Source organism: Pinus tabuliformis, chromosome 3_1 (genome assembly GCF_031772625.1).
Source record: "Pinus tabuliformis cultivar Carrire ecotype Pingquan chromosome 3_1, CPIR1, whole genome shotgun sequence".
NCBI lineage: Eukaryota > Viridiplantae > Streptophyta > Pinopsida > Pinales > Pinaceae > Pinus > Pinus tabuliformis.
Window position 1 is genome coordinate 245,439,352 of NC_142301.1, and position 16,899 is coordinate 245,456,250.

General features: G+C 36.9%; 1 protein-coding gene across 5 annotated transcripts; it reads right to left on the reverse strand.

The window, feature by feature from the left end:
• Positions 1-3,968: 3,968 nt before the first annotated feature.
• LOC149186719 (uncharacterized) lies at positions 3,969-13,525 on the reverse strand. 5 transcript variants are annotated; one of them, XR_016255713.1, is made up of 7 exons: positions 13,049-13,525; positions 5,497-5,733; positions 5,301-5,389; positions 4,915-5,008; positions 4,680-4,820; positions 4,344-4,551; positions 3,969-4,189 (listed from the first exon to the last, which is right to left on the reverse strand). XR_016255713.1 is itself a non-coding variant. In XM_089411097.1 (6 exons), the coding sequence occupies exons 1-6, from the start codon at positions 13,298-13,300 to the stop codon at positions 4,471-4,473; spliced, it is 894 nt and encodes a 297-aa protein (XP_089267223.1). In that variant the 5' UTR covers positions 13,301-13,525; the 3' UTR covers positions 3,969-4,470. The 5 variants fall into 5 exon arrangements, 1 of the variants encoding a protein (XP_089267223.1); XR_016255712.1 differs by having other exon boundaries at positions 3,969-4,193; XR_016255711.1 differs by having other exon boundaries at positions 4,310-4,551.
• Positions 13,526-16,899: the final 3,374 nt, after the last annotated feature.

Sequence of the window (16,899 nt, forward strand, 5' to 3'; positions counted from 1 at the left end):
GAGAAATATACTATAGATCTATTGGGCAGAAGCTATACACACAACCATCCACATTCTGAACAAAGCACACCTTAGGCCTACTATGACAAAACAGCCTATGAATTATGGCATGGAAAACCTACATGAATAAAACATTTTGAAGTGTTTAGCAGCAAATGTTACATTAAAAATAATGATGAAAATTTGGGTAAGTTTGATGCTAGGGAAGATGAAGGAATTTTATTAGAATATTCAATGAAAAGCAAAGGGTACATATGCTATAATAAAACACGGCATAGAATAATTGATTGTATAGATGTCAAAGTTGACGAATAATTACCTTCCAAGAGCAAGAAGATAGGGTTTATCAATCCATCTCATCAAACAATCAACGAAGAAGAGGAAGAGCATCTTGAAAACTTTGTAACTGGAGAAGATTTGGAGACAACAAACACTCATTCAAAGCCACCTTCAAGGTATGTACAAAAGAACCATCTTGAAAGTTAATTCATTGGTAACAAGGATGTAGGGGTCCAAACAAGAAGAAAACTTGTTGACACTTCAAGTCAAGGACAAATATCCATGTTGTCCATGATTGCACACATGAATTTTTCTGAAGCAAACAAAGATGAGCATTGGATAGATGCCAAGAATGAAGAATTAGACCAAATAGAAAAGAATGAGACTTGAGAATTGACCCAAAGACCATCAAATAAAATTATCATAGGTGCAAAGTGGGTTTTCAAGAACAAATTAAATGAACAAGGAAAAATTATCATAAATAAACCAAGGTTGGTATGCAAAGGTTTTGTGCAGGTAGAGGGATTAGACTTTGAAGAAACTTTTGCTCCATTGGCAACACTATAAGTAATTAGGATGTTTGTTGCATTTTCCATTCATAAATACTTAAAAGTATATCAGATGAATGTCAAATCTTCTTTCCTTAATGGTGAACTTGAAGAAGAGGAATATATCGATCAACTTGAAGGCTTCCAATTATCATATAATCCTGATGAAGTATGCAAAATAACGAAGGTGCTCTATGGTCTCAAACAACCATCATGAGCATGGTACTCTCGATTGTGGTTATGTATGTTTATGGTATAATTTTTGGAAGTAATAAAGATTCTCTAGTCCAATGGTTTGTTGATGAAATGAAATATGAGTTTGAAATGTTTATGATTGGAGAACTTCACACAAGTATTATGGATGAAGTTGATTGTTCAAGACATGAAGGTAACGTCCAATGAAGCAATTCCTATTAAATGTGATAACACAAGTACAATAAGCATCTCAAAGAATCTTGTTCTTCATTCTAAGACCAATCATATTCCCATAAAGTATCACTTCCTTAAAGATAAAGTAAGTGACCAAATTGTAAAGCTAGAATACATATCAACTAAAGAACAAATAACTGATATATTCACCAAGCCTATGGCAAGAGAGCTCTTTCAATATCTACAATAAAAATTGGGAGTAGTAACTTATTTTTCTCTTCATTAATTTCATGCAAAAAGAGCATCTAAATATAGGTAGGTACAATCACAAGGGAAGCATGAAAAAGCCAAGGATAATCATAGGGGAGCAATGTATAATAGTCAAATGAATAAGCAAACAATGATACGGATTGAGGTGTTTCTCAAGAACAAAGGGGGAGAATGAACAAATCACCAAAGTGTTGTTAATAGTGTTTCCATGTTTCCATGTACCATGATTGGTAGCAATGATTAGTGTTGTCATTAATGCCAAAGGGGGAGATTATTAGAAGGCACAGCGCTCTACAATCTTAATTTTTGCACCATGCTAAAATGTCATCAATTTTCCTTTTCATTAGCAGCATTATTTCAATTGGCTAAAATTATTTGGTCTTTGAGAGAATTTGAAACAAATGGTTGGACCATGAAAAGCATGAAAGGTAGACCAAAGCAATTCAATCCTGTTGTGTGGGAATACAAATAGGTTGAGCAAAAATTATATAACATGAAGTTTGAAAGTTGTGTTGGTTGATTTTCTAGAAGACCCACTGAATTGATTTTAGAGAGCCCTAGTCTGATTATTTAAAATTGTGTGGTGAGAGAGACACAAAAAGAAAGAGGAAGAATGGTTGAATTGTTAAACTAAATCTACCAAATCCAAAAGGCCTAAAACATAGTTGATTAAGAAAGAGGAGCGGAAAAGATAAACCACTGAAAAGAAAAAGAGGAGCAATGTCAAGACAAGAAAATGTCCATCATTTAAAAACCAAGAAAGCCCGTGAAACAAATATTTGTTTTCTCAATCTATCAGGGGATTGGTTTCTCCTTCGTGTAGAGACCTGGAAAAGAACCATAGGTTGGAGCTTGTGTGAAGAGGAAATTAGTGCTTACAACAGGTTGGAGCTTGAGAAAAAAAGAGGTTGGGGCCTCTTGTAGGTTGTTGCCTACAAACATTGATGTAAAGAGGAGTGGGTGCTTACATTAATGTCAAAAAAAATTCATGGTTTTCTCCCATTATGGGTTTCCACTTAAATTCACTTAAATTTGGTGTCTACATGTGTTTGCTTTTGTGCTTGCTTTTGATTTCATCGTTAATTGTTGCACCTATATAGTTATGCTCATCATTGTTAAGGAAAAGAAAAAAACACAAACACTAATCCAAGTTTCGCCCCCCACCACCTTCTCCCCTCCCAGTGTTTGTTTAGTTTCCAACAAAACTTATAAAGATATCTAAGACATGTATTTATATTTCCATAGGGCACCATATTCTCATTCAATAACATAAATCAATAATAAGATATCTAAGACATGTATTTATATTTCCATATGGCACCATATTCTCATTCAATAACATAAATCAATAATACAAAGTCCATGTTAAAGATAGTAAAAATCTAAAAGAGAAACCAACATTATAGCTAAACAAGTGTGGCAGGGCAGCTTATTCCCTGCCAGTCAAGTTATAAATTATGCTCTAGAAAATTGCATTAAAAAATATAATCCACATTGGTCAATACTAAAATAATATTGGTTGATAATTGAATAATTGTTTAGTTAGGCACAAGGGCTTCCATAAATTCTGGTGGGTAGTAACCACTAGTAAGTCTACACATTTACTTTTTTACTCCGACATAACTCTTGGAAAGTATATTTATTTACATTTTATTCCTATCCCCTTTTGTGAGAATTCAAGTGAACAGGACCCTTGATCCACTTTGCTACTTTTTTACTCCTACATAACTCTTGGTAAGTATATTTATTTACATTTTATTCCTATCCTTTTGTGAGAATTCAAGTGAACAGGACCCTTGATCCACTTTGCTACTGACTGTGATCTGGCTTTATAGATTTATACACTATCATATAGACAACCGAAGTTGCCGGCAGATGGTGGCCGCTAAATGTTTTGAAAATGCCAAAACACAACATTCTGAACCGTTGTACCTAAATCCCATAAGGAGGAAAAGGTAAAAAAATATAAAATAAATGACATTAAAGAAAAAACCCAACTGGAACTTCAAAGAACAGAGCTATATATTTTACATCTTTGAAACCACTATTAAATGCCCTATAAATAAGAAATTTTCCTCTATATAAGATCTAGAAAAATAAAATAGCATTCAAATTAGAACGAAAGGTGCTACACAAATTTTCACATGCATTGTACATTGCTATTCAGAACATGTGTACTTATATATACAAACACCAAGAGAAACCACAAATCAATGGCCAAAACTTATCACATAAAATAGCATTCAAATTAGAACGAAAGGTGCCACACAAATTTTCACATGCAGTGTACATTGCCATTCAGAACATGTGTACTTACATATAAAAAACACCAAGAGAAACCACAAATCAATGGCCAAAACTTATCACATAACTTACAAATTTTGATCATTTAATTTTAAAATGAGTTTACCTATAATTTGATAAGTTTAGCCAGGACTTTAAGCCCTGTTCAATTTACATCTGCACCTTCAACATTTTAAGATTTTATCCCAGGACACCCTATCTCGGATTTCAATTTTCAACAGCTAAAACCCTTACATTGAAAAATGTTGCGACATTGAAAATTCACCCAAAAAATTAGGTACATGTTTTTGGAATGCCTAGGGGTTCCATAGAGTCACAAGGAGATAAAAATTTCCTCAATCAGTCATCTAAACTGGTTACCCTTTTCATATGAAATGTCACCCTGTCAAATAATCAGGCAAGGTAGTATATAACCAGCGCTGTCTTCACATGAAAAGCTGAATCAGTCTAAAGAGAAAAGGAACAAAAACGAAGCCAAACCTATCAATATCATCTAAAAAACAAACTTTCTGGTGCCAACTTCTTTCAGAGAAGTTTACCTCTCTCCAATTCAAAAAGGTATTGTTGGCAAACCTTCTGTGTCATCTTCAACTGCTCACCATCCTTACATGTAAACCATTCATTGAAGAAATCCATTCGAGAAAAGTGATTTGATAATTATAAAAGTGGAACAAAACAAAAAATATGTGCTTCAGATGGACTAGTTCTGGATTCCGCTGACAGAGGGTTCCAATTTTTCTTGCATGCTACTCATGTCATTGGCAGAGAGCTTTTCCTCGATCTGTAGTATCATTCCAGATAAGATAATTGAAAGAGATGACAAAGACAATAGCAAAAGTAGAAGTAGAAATTTTGCAGAGCGTTATAGATAAACAAGTGCAAGCAGACTTAAGAAATTCAATAACACACCTTATATTTTCCAGAATTGTCAAGAACTTGGCCTGAATGAAAATTACTATCATTATGGCAGGCAGACAGTTTTCTGCGATCAATCGGTGACTCATTGCACAAATTAAGCCCTTCAGACTTGACTTTCTTTTTGGGAGTTGGCTGAAAACAGGGTCATCACCGAATTGTAAGTAAGAACCATGACAAGTTTTCACAATATGTGGCTTCAAAAGCATTGTTATCATCCCAATCATACCTGGACAGGACGCTCATCCTCTAGCTTTCCCTCAGGAATCAAACCACTTGAGGCCACAGGAGCTAAAGGAGCAGCAATTTTTTTTTTCATAACCCTGCAATTCAAGAGTATGCAGACTAAAAAATTAAAATCATGTTGAAAACAGAATTTGTAGATCCACAACACTCTACACAAATTGATATTTTTGCTGTACAGTCCAGTATCTAATCTAAGATAGGGCCTATGTTATGGGTAATGTGTGTATGACTACATAGGATTGGTATACACGTAATCACTAAGTCATTTGCAACCTGCTAATAACTACTGCAAAATTATATCTATCAGCTATTATATCCAGTCCACCTGCACCTTCAACATAAAACCACACTTGAGTAAATATACTGTACCTTTGTGTCTGCGGCTTACTACGCAAAGCTACACGTTCATTGCTAATGCAGTTTGGAAGCATTTCTTCCAAATAACCATTCCGTTTTCTCTGTTGCCAGTAAAAAAGCTAGTTCCATTAAATACATGCTAACCCTACCAGAAAGAAAGATTGTATTGAAAATGTATCTTTGATTAAGGCATAGAAAAAGAGCATACATCAAGATTGGCCATTGAAGATACTTGCAAGGCTTTTTCTAAGCGACGCTGTACTACTCTTTCACGTATTTCAGCTTCAGTGGCTCGCTTCTCTGCCAATTCCCTTTTATCATGAGCCTCTACGATTTGCTCTTCAAATGCATCTCTCTCACGCCGAAATCGGTCACATTCATTTCTTAACTCTTCACATATTGCTATATGTTTCTTCAATACAAATGCATTCCGTGTAGCCTCATCCTACCATCATCTCCAAACAACCAAAATGATCATCACAATGACCAAAAATTGATGCTGGAAACATTTTATGCAAGAAATTTTCAAACAGGGCAGTAGAATGTTGTAGCACCTTCCATCTATTACAGAGAACTATAATTTTGTAGCAACCTTAAAGTGCCCATTTCACTCAAATGCAAAAAAAAATGAGAGGACCAACAATAAAAGGAATCACTGTATTGGAAAAGCCAAACACACTAATCCCAAATACATTAGCAAACATTCCTACATAGAATTCAAACTAAATGAAAAGTATCAATATTAAAAACATTCCGAGTTAGGAGAGATGGTGGAAGTTGGTCTAGTGGACTATGGCAAGGATCCTTCACATATGATTAAAGGTTCTAATTTTTGCTCTCACAAGCAAATCATCAGGTCTAGGCAAAAGTAATCTTCCACTTTCATCTTCTGACCTGGTTGATTTTCAGAACCCAAAATCAGTTCTCCGATAGCATTCCAGGTGGTTATGATTTTCCAAAGAAAAATCTACCTTGGGATTTTGTCAACCCTATCAATGGTATCCAACTTTCTTTTGTTTGGGAGCTGACAACCTTAGGATATGGATACCCCAAGCCTTTTAGTACTGCCCGTGTCAGAGTTGGCAGAGAAAAGGAGGATCAGGTCCTCTGGGTACAACAGGCATGAATGAAGCATGGTAAGGAAAGCGCAATCCCTGGTGTATCCCTCAGTCAGATCTTTTCCCTCCCTTGTCCAGGCAATGTTGGCCTGGTATTCATTGATGGTGAGACAAAGTGTGGTGGTGGAAACAAATTTATTCTTTCAACAAGGGACAGGGGTTCCAGTTGATCATCTCTCTGCTGAAGGAATGCAGGTGGAAGACCCTGTTGGTGAGGGTGTAAGGAAGGTTGTGTGTGTTGAGGAGCTTGTGGGTTATTCAAAACCCTATAGTATGAGAAGCTTGTCAATGTATGAGTCAATTTAATGGTCCTAGGGATATTTAACCTCTTTTCATATTATGTCCCAGGGATGGCTGGCTTTTGTCATAAGGAATAGATGAGATGCAGAGAAAACTAGGAAGGGATGATGGTTTTGAGGGTCATCAATGCTAGATCTCAAAAAATGGATCCTTTGTTTCAAACCAAAAACTAAAAGGGTCAATGGACATCCATTTTGGATTACACTGCCTGCATAACCTCTGGAGATTTAGAATGAAACTATGTTATAATACATTGGAAATAGTATTAGGATTTTATTGGGCTTGATCAGAATTCTGGTATCTCGATGGTTTCAATGGCTTAAATTCTAGTTGAGATAGATCTAGGATTAGGGCTGGCATACCAAGGGGAAATTGAGGCAAACAATTGGTAATTATCACAGATATTGGACTACGTGAGTGTTCCCTTTCAATGCAGCTCTTGCCATTCAGAAAGCCCAACCTGCACTATAGCAAGAAGAGGGCTTCATCACCAGAAAATAAGAATAGCTTACAGGAGTCAGCCCCTGAAGGCTCTGGTAAAGATGGTGGTTTCAAGGATGTGGCTATATGCTATTGGAAAGGAAGATTCAATTCCATCCATGATCTCCTCCAAAAGGGATCTCTCTCAATCTGTTTATATCCATGCCTCCAAGGCCAATTCTCTGGAAGCAAATTTTTGAGATGAGGATGAATTGTAAGTTGCAAGCTTCCACCAGGCTTTTCTCCTGAATTCAAGGTGAAAAGGGCATTGTTCCCCCCTCCCTTGCCATTTCCTGTTCTGCCCATTAATGTGAATCGTGGGCAAAATTTGTTGAGGTGTATTTGGGAACCCCTGTTTCTTTAGATGAATACAGGGTTCAGAACCGAGCCTCTCAGTTAAATTCCTCTTCCCTGGGAGCTACACGACTCCTGAGGGTTTCTGGCCAAAGGCAGATGTGAAGATCAACTCTAAAGAAGGGCTTATAGAAGACAAAGTTCTGCAAACCCTTGTTGTTCCTCCAGTAACATTGCTCCCTTTTCCTTCTATCCCTTTATGGAATTGAAGACCATACCTCCCTAACCTCGAAGCAGGTAGAGGCCAAATCCAAGTCCAAAAAATCTTCCAGGTATCATTTAAAATCTTCAAAATCCTGGGCAGAAGAATCATGCATTGGACAGGTGGCAGGTGATCTGGGTTAAACTCTTCCAGGTATCATTTAAAAATTAGAGCAGTAAAGACCAATCAACTTTGGTGGTCCTCAGAGTAAGGAAGGCCATGGCATGGGGTAAGTAATGTTAATTCTCTCCGCAAAATTAAAGGGAGGGCTGCTCTCAAAAAAGTTAGCACTGAAGCATCTATACAAGCTTCACAAACCATACCTTGTTTTTTTTTAAATGGCAGTTTGTAGGTGTAGATTAAATTGGTAAGTCCAAGGGCATTATAACAGGGTGGAACTCTTTCCTACAGTTGCTAGATGACTCTGATTCCCACAGGCACCATGATAGTGGATTATGGGTTGTGTCATATGGAGCCTATAAATCTTGTACCAACTTGGAGAAATCTAAGGATGAGCAGTGAAGGGATCTCAAAAACACCAGATATATCATTGGTATATGAAAAGCTATTAGCTGATTTTTCAAACCATTCTCCGATCTTTCTTCAAGGATGAAAATAACTACATGGACCATTCAAATTCAATCCCATTTGGTGTGAAGGTGATGAATTTGTAAAAACTGTGAAGGAAGAATGGAAACTTATTTCTCCTACTGTAAAGCAGTCAGCAATGTTCTGTTTGTAGAATTAAAAGAGTCAAAAGAGAAACTTTATCATGAGCTAAATACAGGTCCTCGAAGGAAAACTTAATTGTTAAAAAGTGAAAATTACTCCATTGTATGGACAAAATGACAGAGGGGTATTCTCTAATGAAGAAAAGGTGCAACTCAAGCAATCTGAGGACAATAAAAGGGAACTGCAATGGGAAAGCACAGTTTTTCCATAGTTAAAACATCAATACCATATGGGAAATGGAGGAAGATGGGAGAACAATTAGAAGATGAAGGTTGATTGCAGACCTAGGGATCTCCCATTTCAAAAACATTTATCAAAAGCTTCAAAAAGAAAATAGAGATTGTTAATTTTAAACTAGCCTCTTACTTCCTAAGGTTCATAGGTGAAGACACCAATGAGTTAATGTCTGCAATAACCAAGACTAAGTGATAGAGTCCTTCGAAAAGGACAAGAGCCTTGGCCCTAATGGTTGGTGTATTGATTTTTACTTGGGCTTCTATAATGCCCTCTTTATAATCATCTCAAAGATCATCATCAAAAGATTGACATAGTCATCTCTAACACTATTTCAGAGAAGCAGTTTTGTTTTCTAAGAAATGAACAAAAATCCATGACACCATCTCTAACACTATTTCAGAGAAGCAGTTTCATTTCCTAAGAAATGAACAAAAATTCACGACACCATTGGGATAGCCCAAGAAGCCATTCACTCAGTCAGTTTAATAATCTACAAGCTATGGTGATTAAGCTCAACCTTTCAAAAGCTTGTAATAGGGTAAGCTGGTTGTATATTCATTTAATTTGCATCCACAATGGATGCAGTGTGCCCTTTGTAAACTGGAGAATGGGATGTCTCAATTTGACTTCCTTGTTGGCCATGCTCATTGGATCTGCCTCTAGATTTTTTCCAGCCTACTAGGAAATTTATGGAGCTAGCAGAAACCTCGAGTAAGTTGGTAAATGTTATAAGAATGGAATTATTAAAGGTATCAAGATTGGGAGGCTCTTAGCTTGGCTCATTTTATTTGTATATATGATGTTTTTCTATTTGGGAATGGAAACCCTGAGAAAAACCTTAAAATTTAAGAAATATTGGATATGTACTATAAAGATACCAAGATGAAAATCGATGCTCCAAATCTTCAATCTCCTTTGATAGGGTACAATAAAGTCAAGAAGATAGATAAGTCAGAATTTTTCTATCCAAAGTTCTGAGTTTAATAAAGGCTTCAAATACCTTGGTTTTATGCTCCAGTTGAATGTTCTGATTTCCATGATTATCTAGTTAGACCAGAAGGTTGTAAAAAGGGTAACCATATGCTGCATATGAGGCCGTCCATTAGTGGGAGGCCAATACTTGTCAAGTATGTTCTCAAAGCTATCACTGTGTATTGGCATTCAATGGTGACATACATTCAGGTAGATAGCTCAAAAAAATAAAAAAGGTGTTTGAATTTCTTAGGGAAAGGCAGAAAGGAAAAATATGGAATGGCACTGGTTAAATGGAAGAGAATAACCAAGCCAAAGGCAGCAGGTGGCTGGGGTTGAAATAATATACACAATGTTATCTCTGGATGCTTATAAATAGCAAGGGATTTTAGCACAATGTTACCTCTCAAAAATATTTGGACCCATTGCGCTTTGAAGAATGAATCAGGCTTCAGTTAAATCAATCTCATATGCCCCAATAACACAGAAAGATTTAGTTGATTCCAAGCCCTTATATTTTGACCATAATCTTCAGGTGGTTATCCATAGCAAAGAAACCATTGACCTGGGATGTTCTTCAGAAAAGGGCCAGGCAAGAGGTTGGTGTTTGTAGCTTGTGTAAAATGAATGGTGGAGACATAGAGTATTTACTGGTTCATTGTGCATTTACTAAATAGGTTTAGTATTCTATTCTGACTGGGGGGCAGGGCATGTGGAATGAGAAATCTCTGTTGGGATATATAAAGAAATCATTTAGTGATCAAGCTCTCAAAGAATATAATCTTTAAAGCCATACCCCTTAATGGTATCCTGAGCAATCTGGATGGCAAGGGATGCAAGCATTTTTTAAGATAAGTAGACTGCTCCTTTTCAAATCTGTTATCAAATTTTTATGTGAAGGAATTAAACTTTCTCCAAAGATTAAAAAAAAAAAAAAGTCAAGATGTGTCGGTAACCTGGAGATGGACAAATCCCAGCCATGGGCTCTATTTGATGGTGCATGTGAGGCAGTCCTAGACGATGCAGTGCTGGAAGAGTGATTTACTTCTCTGATTCTCGCAAATCTCCTTTCATGCCAGACAAGGGTAGGGCACCAATAATCTGGCAGAAGAGAAAGCCCTGACAATCTCCTTTCATGCCAGACAAGGGGAGGGCACCAATAATCTGGCAGAAGGGAAAGCCCTGACAATTTTATTAAGACGGGGTGTTGAACATGGTATCACTCAAATTCAGGCAATGGGGGGATCAGAATTGGACATGGATTTGACAACTGGATTGATAGGTAAGCAGAATTCCATTTTGAGACCTTTCTTCAACCAAGTCAAGTCTCTAGAATACACTTTTTTGGCCATCTCTTATGCACATATTTTTGGTAGCTCAACATGGAAGCAAATATTCTGTCTAAAAGAGCACTGGATGTAACAGAGGGTAGGTGGGAGATTGATGAAAAAGAAGCTGGAGCACTGGTTGTCCTCTATGTTATTTCCTCAGTACTGTTGTTTTATTTAGTTTCTGAGCTGATCCATGGGATACAAGTTCTTTGGTGATGTATTGTAGGTTTAAAATCCCTTTTTGTAATTATTATAGCAGAATATAAACAAAGGGCATAATGTCCTTGCTTAAGTTTTGGGGTAAGAATATTCATTCAAGTTTTCTTCAATGAGCTGAACATCAGAAAATTAGAATTAGAATTTTTTTCCTAGAAAATAATCAAAATTAAAACCATCTTGTAAGTTGTGCCATGTTCTTCTGTGAATAAAATGAGTATAATTACATTCCATATACCAGTAGCTAGAACACATAGGTCATAGTAAACAATTTCAGCCAAACCGAAGAAACAAAAAATTAAAATCAGAAAATATTTGGTTTGGCCAAATAATTCAGCTCACTTCAGTTTGGATGGTACTGTCAACAAATTTTGACCGAACTGAATCCAAATTTCAAGAATTCACCTAATTTTTGTCTTCTTCAGCAACCTAAAAACTAAAGTAAAGAGTTTGAAGCCACCAAAAGGAAAATCTCCAATTTGAAGTGAACACTGAAGACTGAAGGAGACTAATCATTGCAATTTGGAGTTTGAAGTTGAACTATGCTGGTCACAACTTAAAGCTAAAATACCTGTCTAGCACTGCAAAAGCCCATGTCATTGGATTGGAGGAAAGTTTCACAAAACCACTTTTTGAACTCTGAGACCTAGAACTCATTTCTTTCATTTAAAATGGAAATGGCATTATATGTTTCAGCCAGGCTTTATGAGAAATTGCTTTAGTTAGGGTTTCTGAATGCTTTATTGTCAGCATCAGAGTAATGCCAATCGTGTTTGGTACGGTCAGTAAATTAAAATACATTCAGTTAGGATTTTGAAAATTCTGCATTACATTCTAGAAAGACTTTACTCTTGAGGTTTTGGGCGAACATGTAAGAGAAGTGTTCTAGGTTGAGTAATTTTCAGCTACGATTAGGGTTACTTTTAATCAGAATGAAGTGGAACGGAGTCGCAGAAGTTAGCCCTGTTTTCGTTTGAAAACACTAATATCTGGTGTATTTTTCAGTTATTATTTCCATCAATATGGTTAGTTTAGCGCAAAAGTTATTTGGTACATGCATACTTCCGAATCTTGCCCATATTCGTTTTTTCCACTACAATTGTTTTGCCCTGTATAGTACCACATCCATATTCAAATTCGAACTCAAACTTGATAACTACGGTGCATGTGCATGGTAAAGTGCATGCAAGAATGGGTGAGCAACTGAGTCTGTTTTGAAATCTGGGTGTACAGAGTGCATGAAGTGCGTCATATATATATAGAGAGAGAGAGAATTAGTGAGCGCGGGTCTCCCAGTTCAGGAGACCACTTAGATACATGCTAATTCTCATTCATTATTCATTTGAAAGCAGGGTAGGTGAGTGCGGGTGCAGGCCTCCCAGGTCAAGAAACTACTTAGCCATACGCTAATTCTCACGTATTACTCATGTGAATCCAGTTCCATCTAGGTTAGGCAAACACCAGTAAACCCCTTTGAACTGGGGCTTAAAACCTTTGGAGCCACATTCCTACGCCGAAAAAGCAAACTATTCAGCCCCAACAATACCGCCAATCAAGAGGCTCAGAATACTCATGCAGCCTTGTCTTAAACTAATGGAAAGCCAAAAAAATTTAACACTTTACTGAAAACCCTTACCACTCGTTGAACTCGAATGAAAATGGGAAAAAGCATGCAGAATGAGAAATCGCCTCATTAATGGAAAACTATAAATATTGGCGAACAACCAAGTTTTGACATTCTGTGAGTGCCCTAAATATATAAACAATTGCATTCCATAACAAAAAGAGCCGCAGACTTTAAAACCATGAGAAACTCACCCTGGCTTTTGCGTGCTTTTCGGTGGTGAGCTTCAGCTGATCATCTTTCTCACTTAGTTGTTGCTGCAAACTGTAAACCTGTTCCTCCAATTTTCTGATGGATCGGTGCGCTAATTCCAGCTGGAATGTAAGCACAGAGACTTCGGAAGGCGACGGTCCAATCATGGAATAGATTTGCGCATTGCAATGGTTGTTGAGCTCGCTGGACAGTTCACCATTCATGTCAGCTCCCCTCTCAGTTCCCATCTTCATTCTGGTGTTTCTGTTATAATTATGATCTTCTGGTCCTCCCCGCTCCTCCGCTCCTCTGCAATGTTGTGTTTTTGAATTCAATTGAGTGGGGCAGAGAGAAGAATCGGGAATTCAAAGAGTTGATATTGACAATAGAGAGTAGTATACTCTCTCTATATATAGACTCTGGCTTTGTAGGGTAGAACTCAATCCGGCAAATGCGATGTCCATGTATGGGCGTGAGACAAGAATTATTTCATATCCGTTGACAAGGGTTCGTTATACCCATATGGCGAGGCCAATAGTGAATTGAAAAAAAGAGGAATTAATCAAAGAGTAAAAATATTTATTTTATTGTTTTTTTAAATGTAAGCGTATAGTGTGGTGAGAAGGGATTACTATAGAAGAGATGTTGCAGCGGGTGTTACTTAAAACTTTAAATATATTAAATTTTATTTAAGTTATATTATTTATAAAAAATAAAAATAAAATAAATAATTATAAATAATAATCAAATAGAATGTTGATTTAATTTTAAAAATAAAATAAATAAGTTTTTTCAATTGAATGGCTTATATTATAATTTTATTTTATTTTTTAAATATAATATGTATAAAAAAATTAAATGATAATAGTTATGCTGATAGATGTAGTCTATTTTAGAATTGGTCTTTTAGAATTTTAAATTTATTTTAAAAAATAAGTGAAGGGTTGAAATTTATTGTTGTCTAAAATGGAGGGTTGAAATTTATTTGAAATCGTGATATTGTATGTTTCTATTACAAGAAAAATTAATAGACAATATAGAAAATCTAAATGACACATTTGTGAGGGCACATCCATGTGTTTTATTTCAATTCGTGCATGTCCATTCAATTCATATGTTTCATTTCTCCATTCAAATCGTGTGTTTGAGTCCATTCAATTCATCTCTTCCTCTATCCATTCTCTCTATCTGCTCATCTTATTGGCAAAAGTAAATTTTAAAGCAAAGCCTGATGCAAACGAAAACTACTCACACCCTAATGAGGGTGAATGATTAGAGCAACAATGGGGTTGAAGGGGGTGTCAACCTTCCCGTCGAATTCTGAGGCCCATAAAGGTGAGGGGTGGTGTGGCATGCAACCCCACATGCATCAAATGCGTGGTCATCAACCTTAAGTTATTATGGTACCGATTCAATGTCTCACAATTGTTCTTTGTGTTAGTTTGTCGATGTTGGTGGTGGTTTGGTGTGATGAGGGATGGAAGGGTTCGCTGCCAGGAGGCCTTATAAGCTTGATCTTGAAACTTTAAGCTAGATATTTCCTGGCAAATTGGTAGCCTTTCATGCAAATTAAAATTAATAGCTGGCAAGGGTGCTCTAGTATAATTTGGGATCCAAGAGTTGGACAAATCTTAGAGCCTTGGGAGTTGTTGAGCGCAAAGGGAAAGGGGCACAAGATCCTTCAACTAGTAAAGGGTTTTGCAGCAGGATTTTTGTTGTAGCAACCAACTTATTGAGGAGGTAAATCAAACTCAATGGCTAGCTTAGTTCTTAATTTTAGTTATTGTGGTGCAATGGTTTATCTTTGGGTCCTGGCCCCTTAGGTGCGTTACTTCAGTTGTTAATTGTTGTGGTCTATTTGGTTTACTGTATTTTGTTTTGCGAGTTAGTTGGTGGTTTATGTTTAAGGGTTTTAGCCATGAACCTAATCCACGAGCCCCTGGCAATTCCTGCCCTTAGCACCCCCTCCAACAACTAAGTATTTGCTTGGGAGGAGCGAGGTTGTCATTTTCGCTTTAGTTGCACAAGGGAACCAGGGGTCTGCAACAATGTTCACCTCATTGGGCTTTTCATCTATTGCCTTGTTTGTGGATGAGGAAAACTCCTTTTCTCGAAGCTATCTGGTGATTTAGTAATTATAATTATCATTGGTTGGTGGGTAACAACAACATGTCACAATAATGTGGTCGCGCCCATAGAGGCACTAGAGAAATAGGGAAGTCTAGTTGGCATCCCCCTAAGGCCTCAGCTCAAACGGGGCCAACCATTGGCCAAGAACCAATTTCATCTACCGTGTGGGAAAGGAATCTTAGCCTAGAGGGCCTAACACACCAAGACACACACTTTGTATCAGACTCTAAATTATTAAGAGAAATGCTTACCCTCTACAAACAACAAAAGGTGATACTGGAGCAACTCCTTATGGCAAGGCATGATGATTGAAACGCACTTATTTCCTTCATGAATGACCTCCAAGGGTGTTGGAAAATGTAACTAAGTTCGGTCTTCATTAATGTATTTGAGTCATCATGTAATGTACTTGTCAAAAGAATAAAGAAAATATTTTTTTATTATTGTACCAATGACTTATTAAAGCATGGGTTTCATGCTTGGGTCATCATTATATTAGTCAAAGTCTCGATTGTGGACTCCTAGGATTAATGTTGAGTCAATAGAGTCATTGTATATTTAAAGAGACCCTTCTTGGGCTTTTGAATCATGTAAAAAGGTTTATTATTTAGTCAAATATGATTTATGTAACCTCCACACCAAGTCGGCCTAAAGGAGATCAAGTCGACCTAAGGGACACCAAGTCGGCCTCACATGAAGCCTATAAATAGAAGGAGAATGAATTCATTTGGAGCATCTCATCTCAAGCAAGTTCGATGTCTCTACTGAAGTTGGAAAAGTGTGAAGTGGGTAAAATAAGTCTAAAGGAAGTGTGAGTTGGGTCAAGTCTAAGGAGAAGGAATAAATCAAATTTTTGGTGCTACTCTCTCTCTCTTTCATGCCCTAGTTTGGGAGATTGAAGTCTTCCAAGTGTTGTTGCTTCTAGTTGTTATCTGATGTAGTATGTTGCTGCATAGTCGAAGTTGCTGGGTTGGAAGTGTTGCTGCAAAGGGGTCAAAGATTTGGAAGGGATGATTTGGTGTGGAGGGAAGGTCTGGTCTATGTATAGGTTGAAGAGTCTCAAAGAATACTATTAAAGGAAGAGAATATTTTGACTGGGTTTTCCCCTCGAGAGGGGTTTTGCCCTGGCATAATGCCTACATCTTGTGTCTTGTGTTTTTGTGATCTTCATACACACACAATATGGTCATTGTTTAATGAAAGATAAGATAATAAAGAAGTAAAAGAAGCCAACATAACTCACAAGTAATTATCAAGGAAGAGCAATCAAAACCCTAATCTACTTGCATTGATTTCTCAACATGGTATCAGAGCTAAGGTCAGGAAAAGCTGAAGATCACTTTTTTGGCATGGATTCTCCCTCTTTGATAAACTACATGAGAATGGGTATCAACATTGCTGGAAGCTGGGTCAAGAAGGTCATCTACTACTTATTCAACAAGGTCAAAAGTCAAGGGTTCTTGGTTGCTCTTATAGGTTCACTTAGTGATGACAATGCATGGATCATTGATAGTGGATCATAAAGGCACATGACAAGAGAAGTTAAACAACTTCATACACTATCAAAGGAGTCATCTTCTCATGCAGTGGAATTGGGTGACAATAAAAGCTATGATGTCAGAGGCCTAGGATCAACATCATTGAAGCTAGAAAATGGATCAAATTTGTACCTCAACAACATACTATATGTTCCAGGTTTGAAGAAGAATTTTCTTTCTATTTC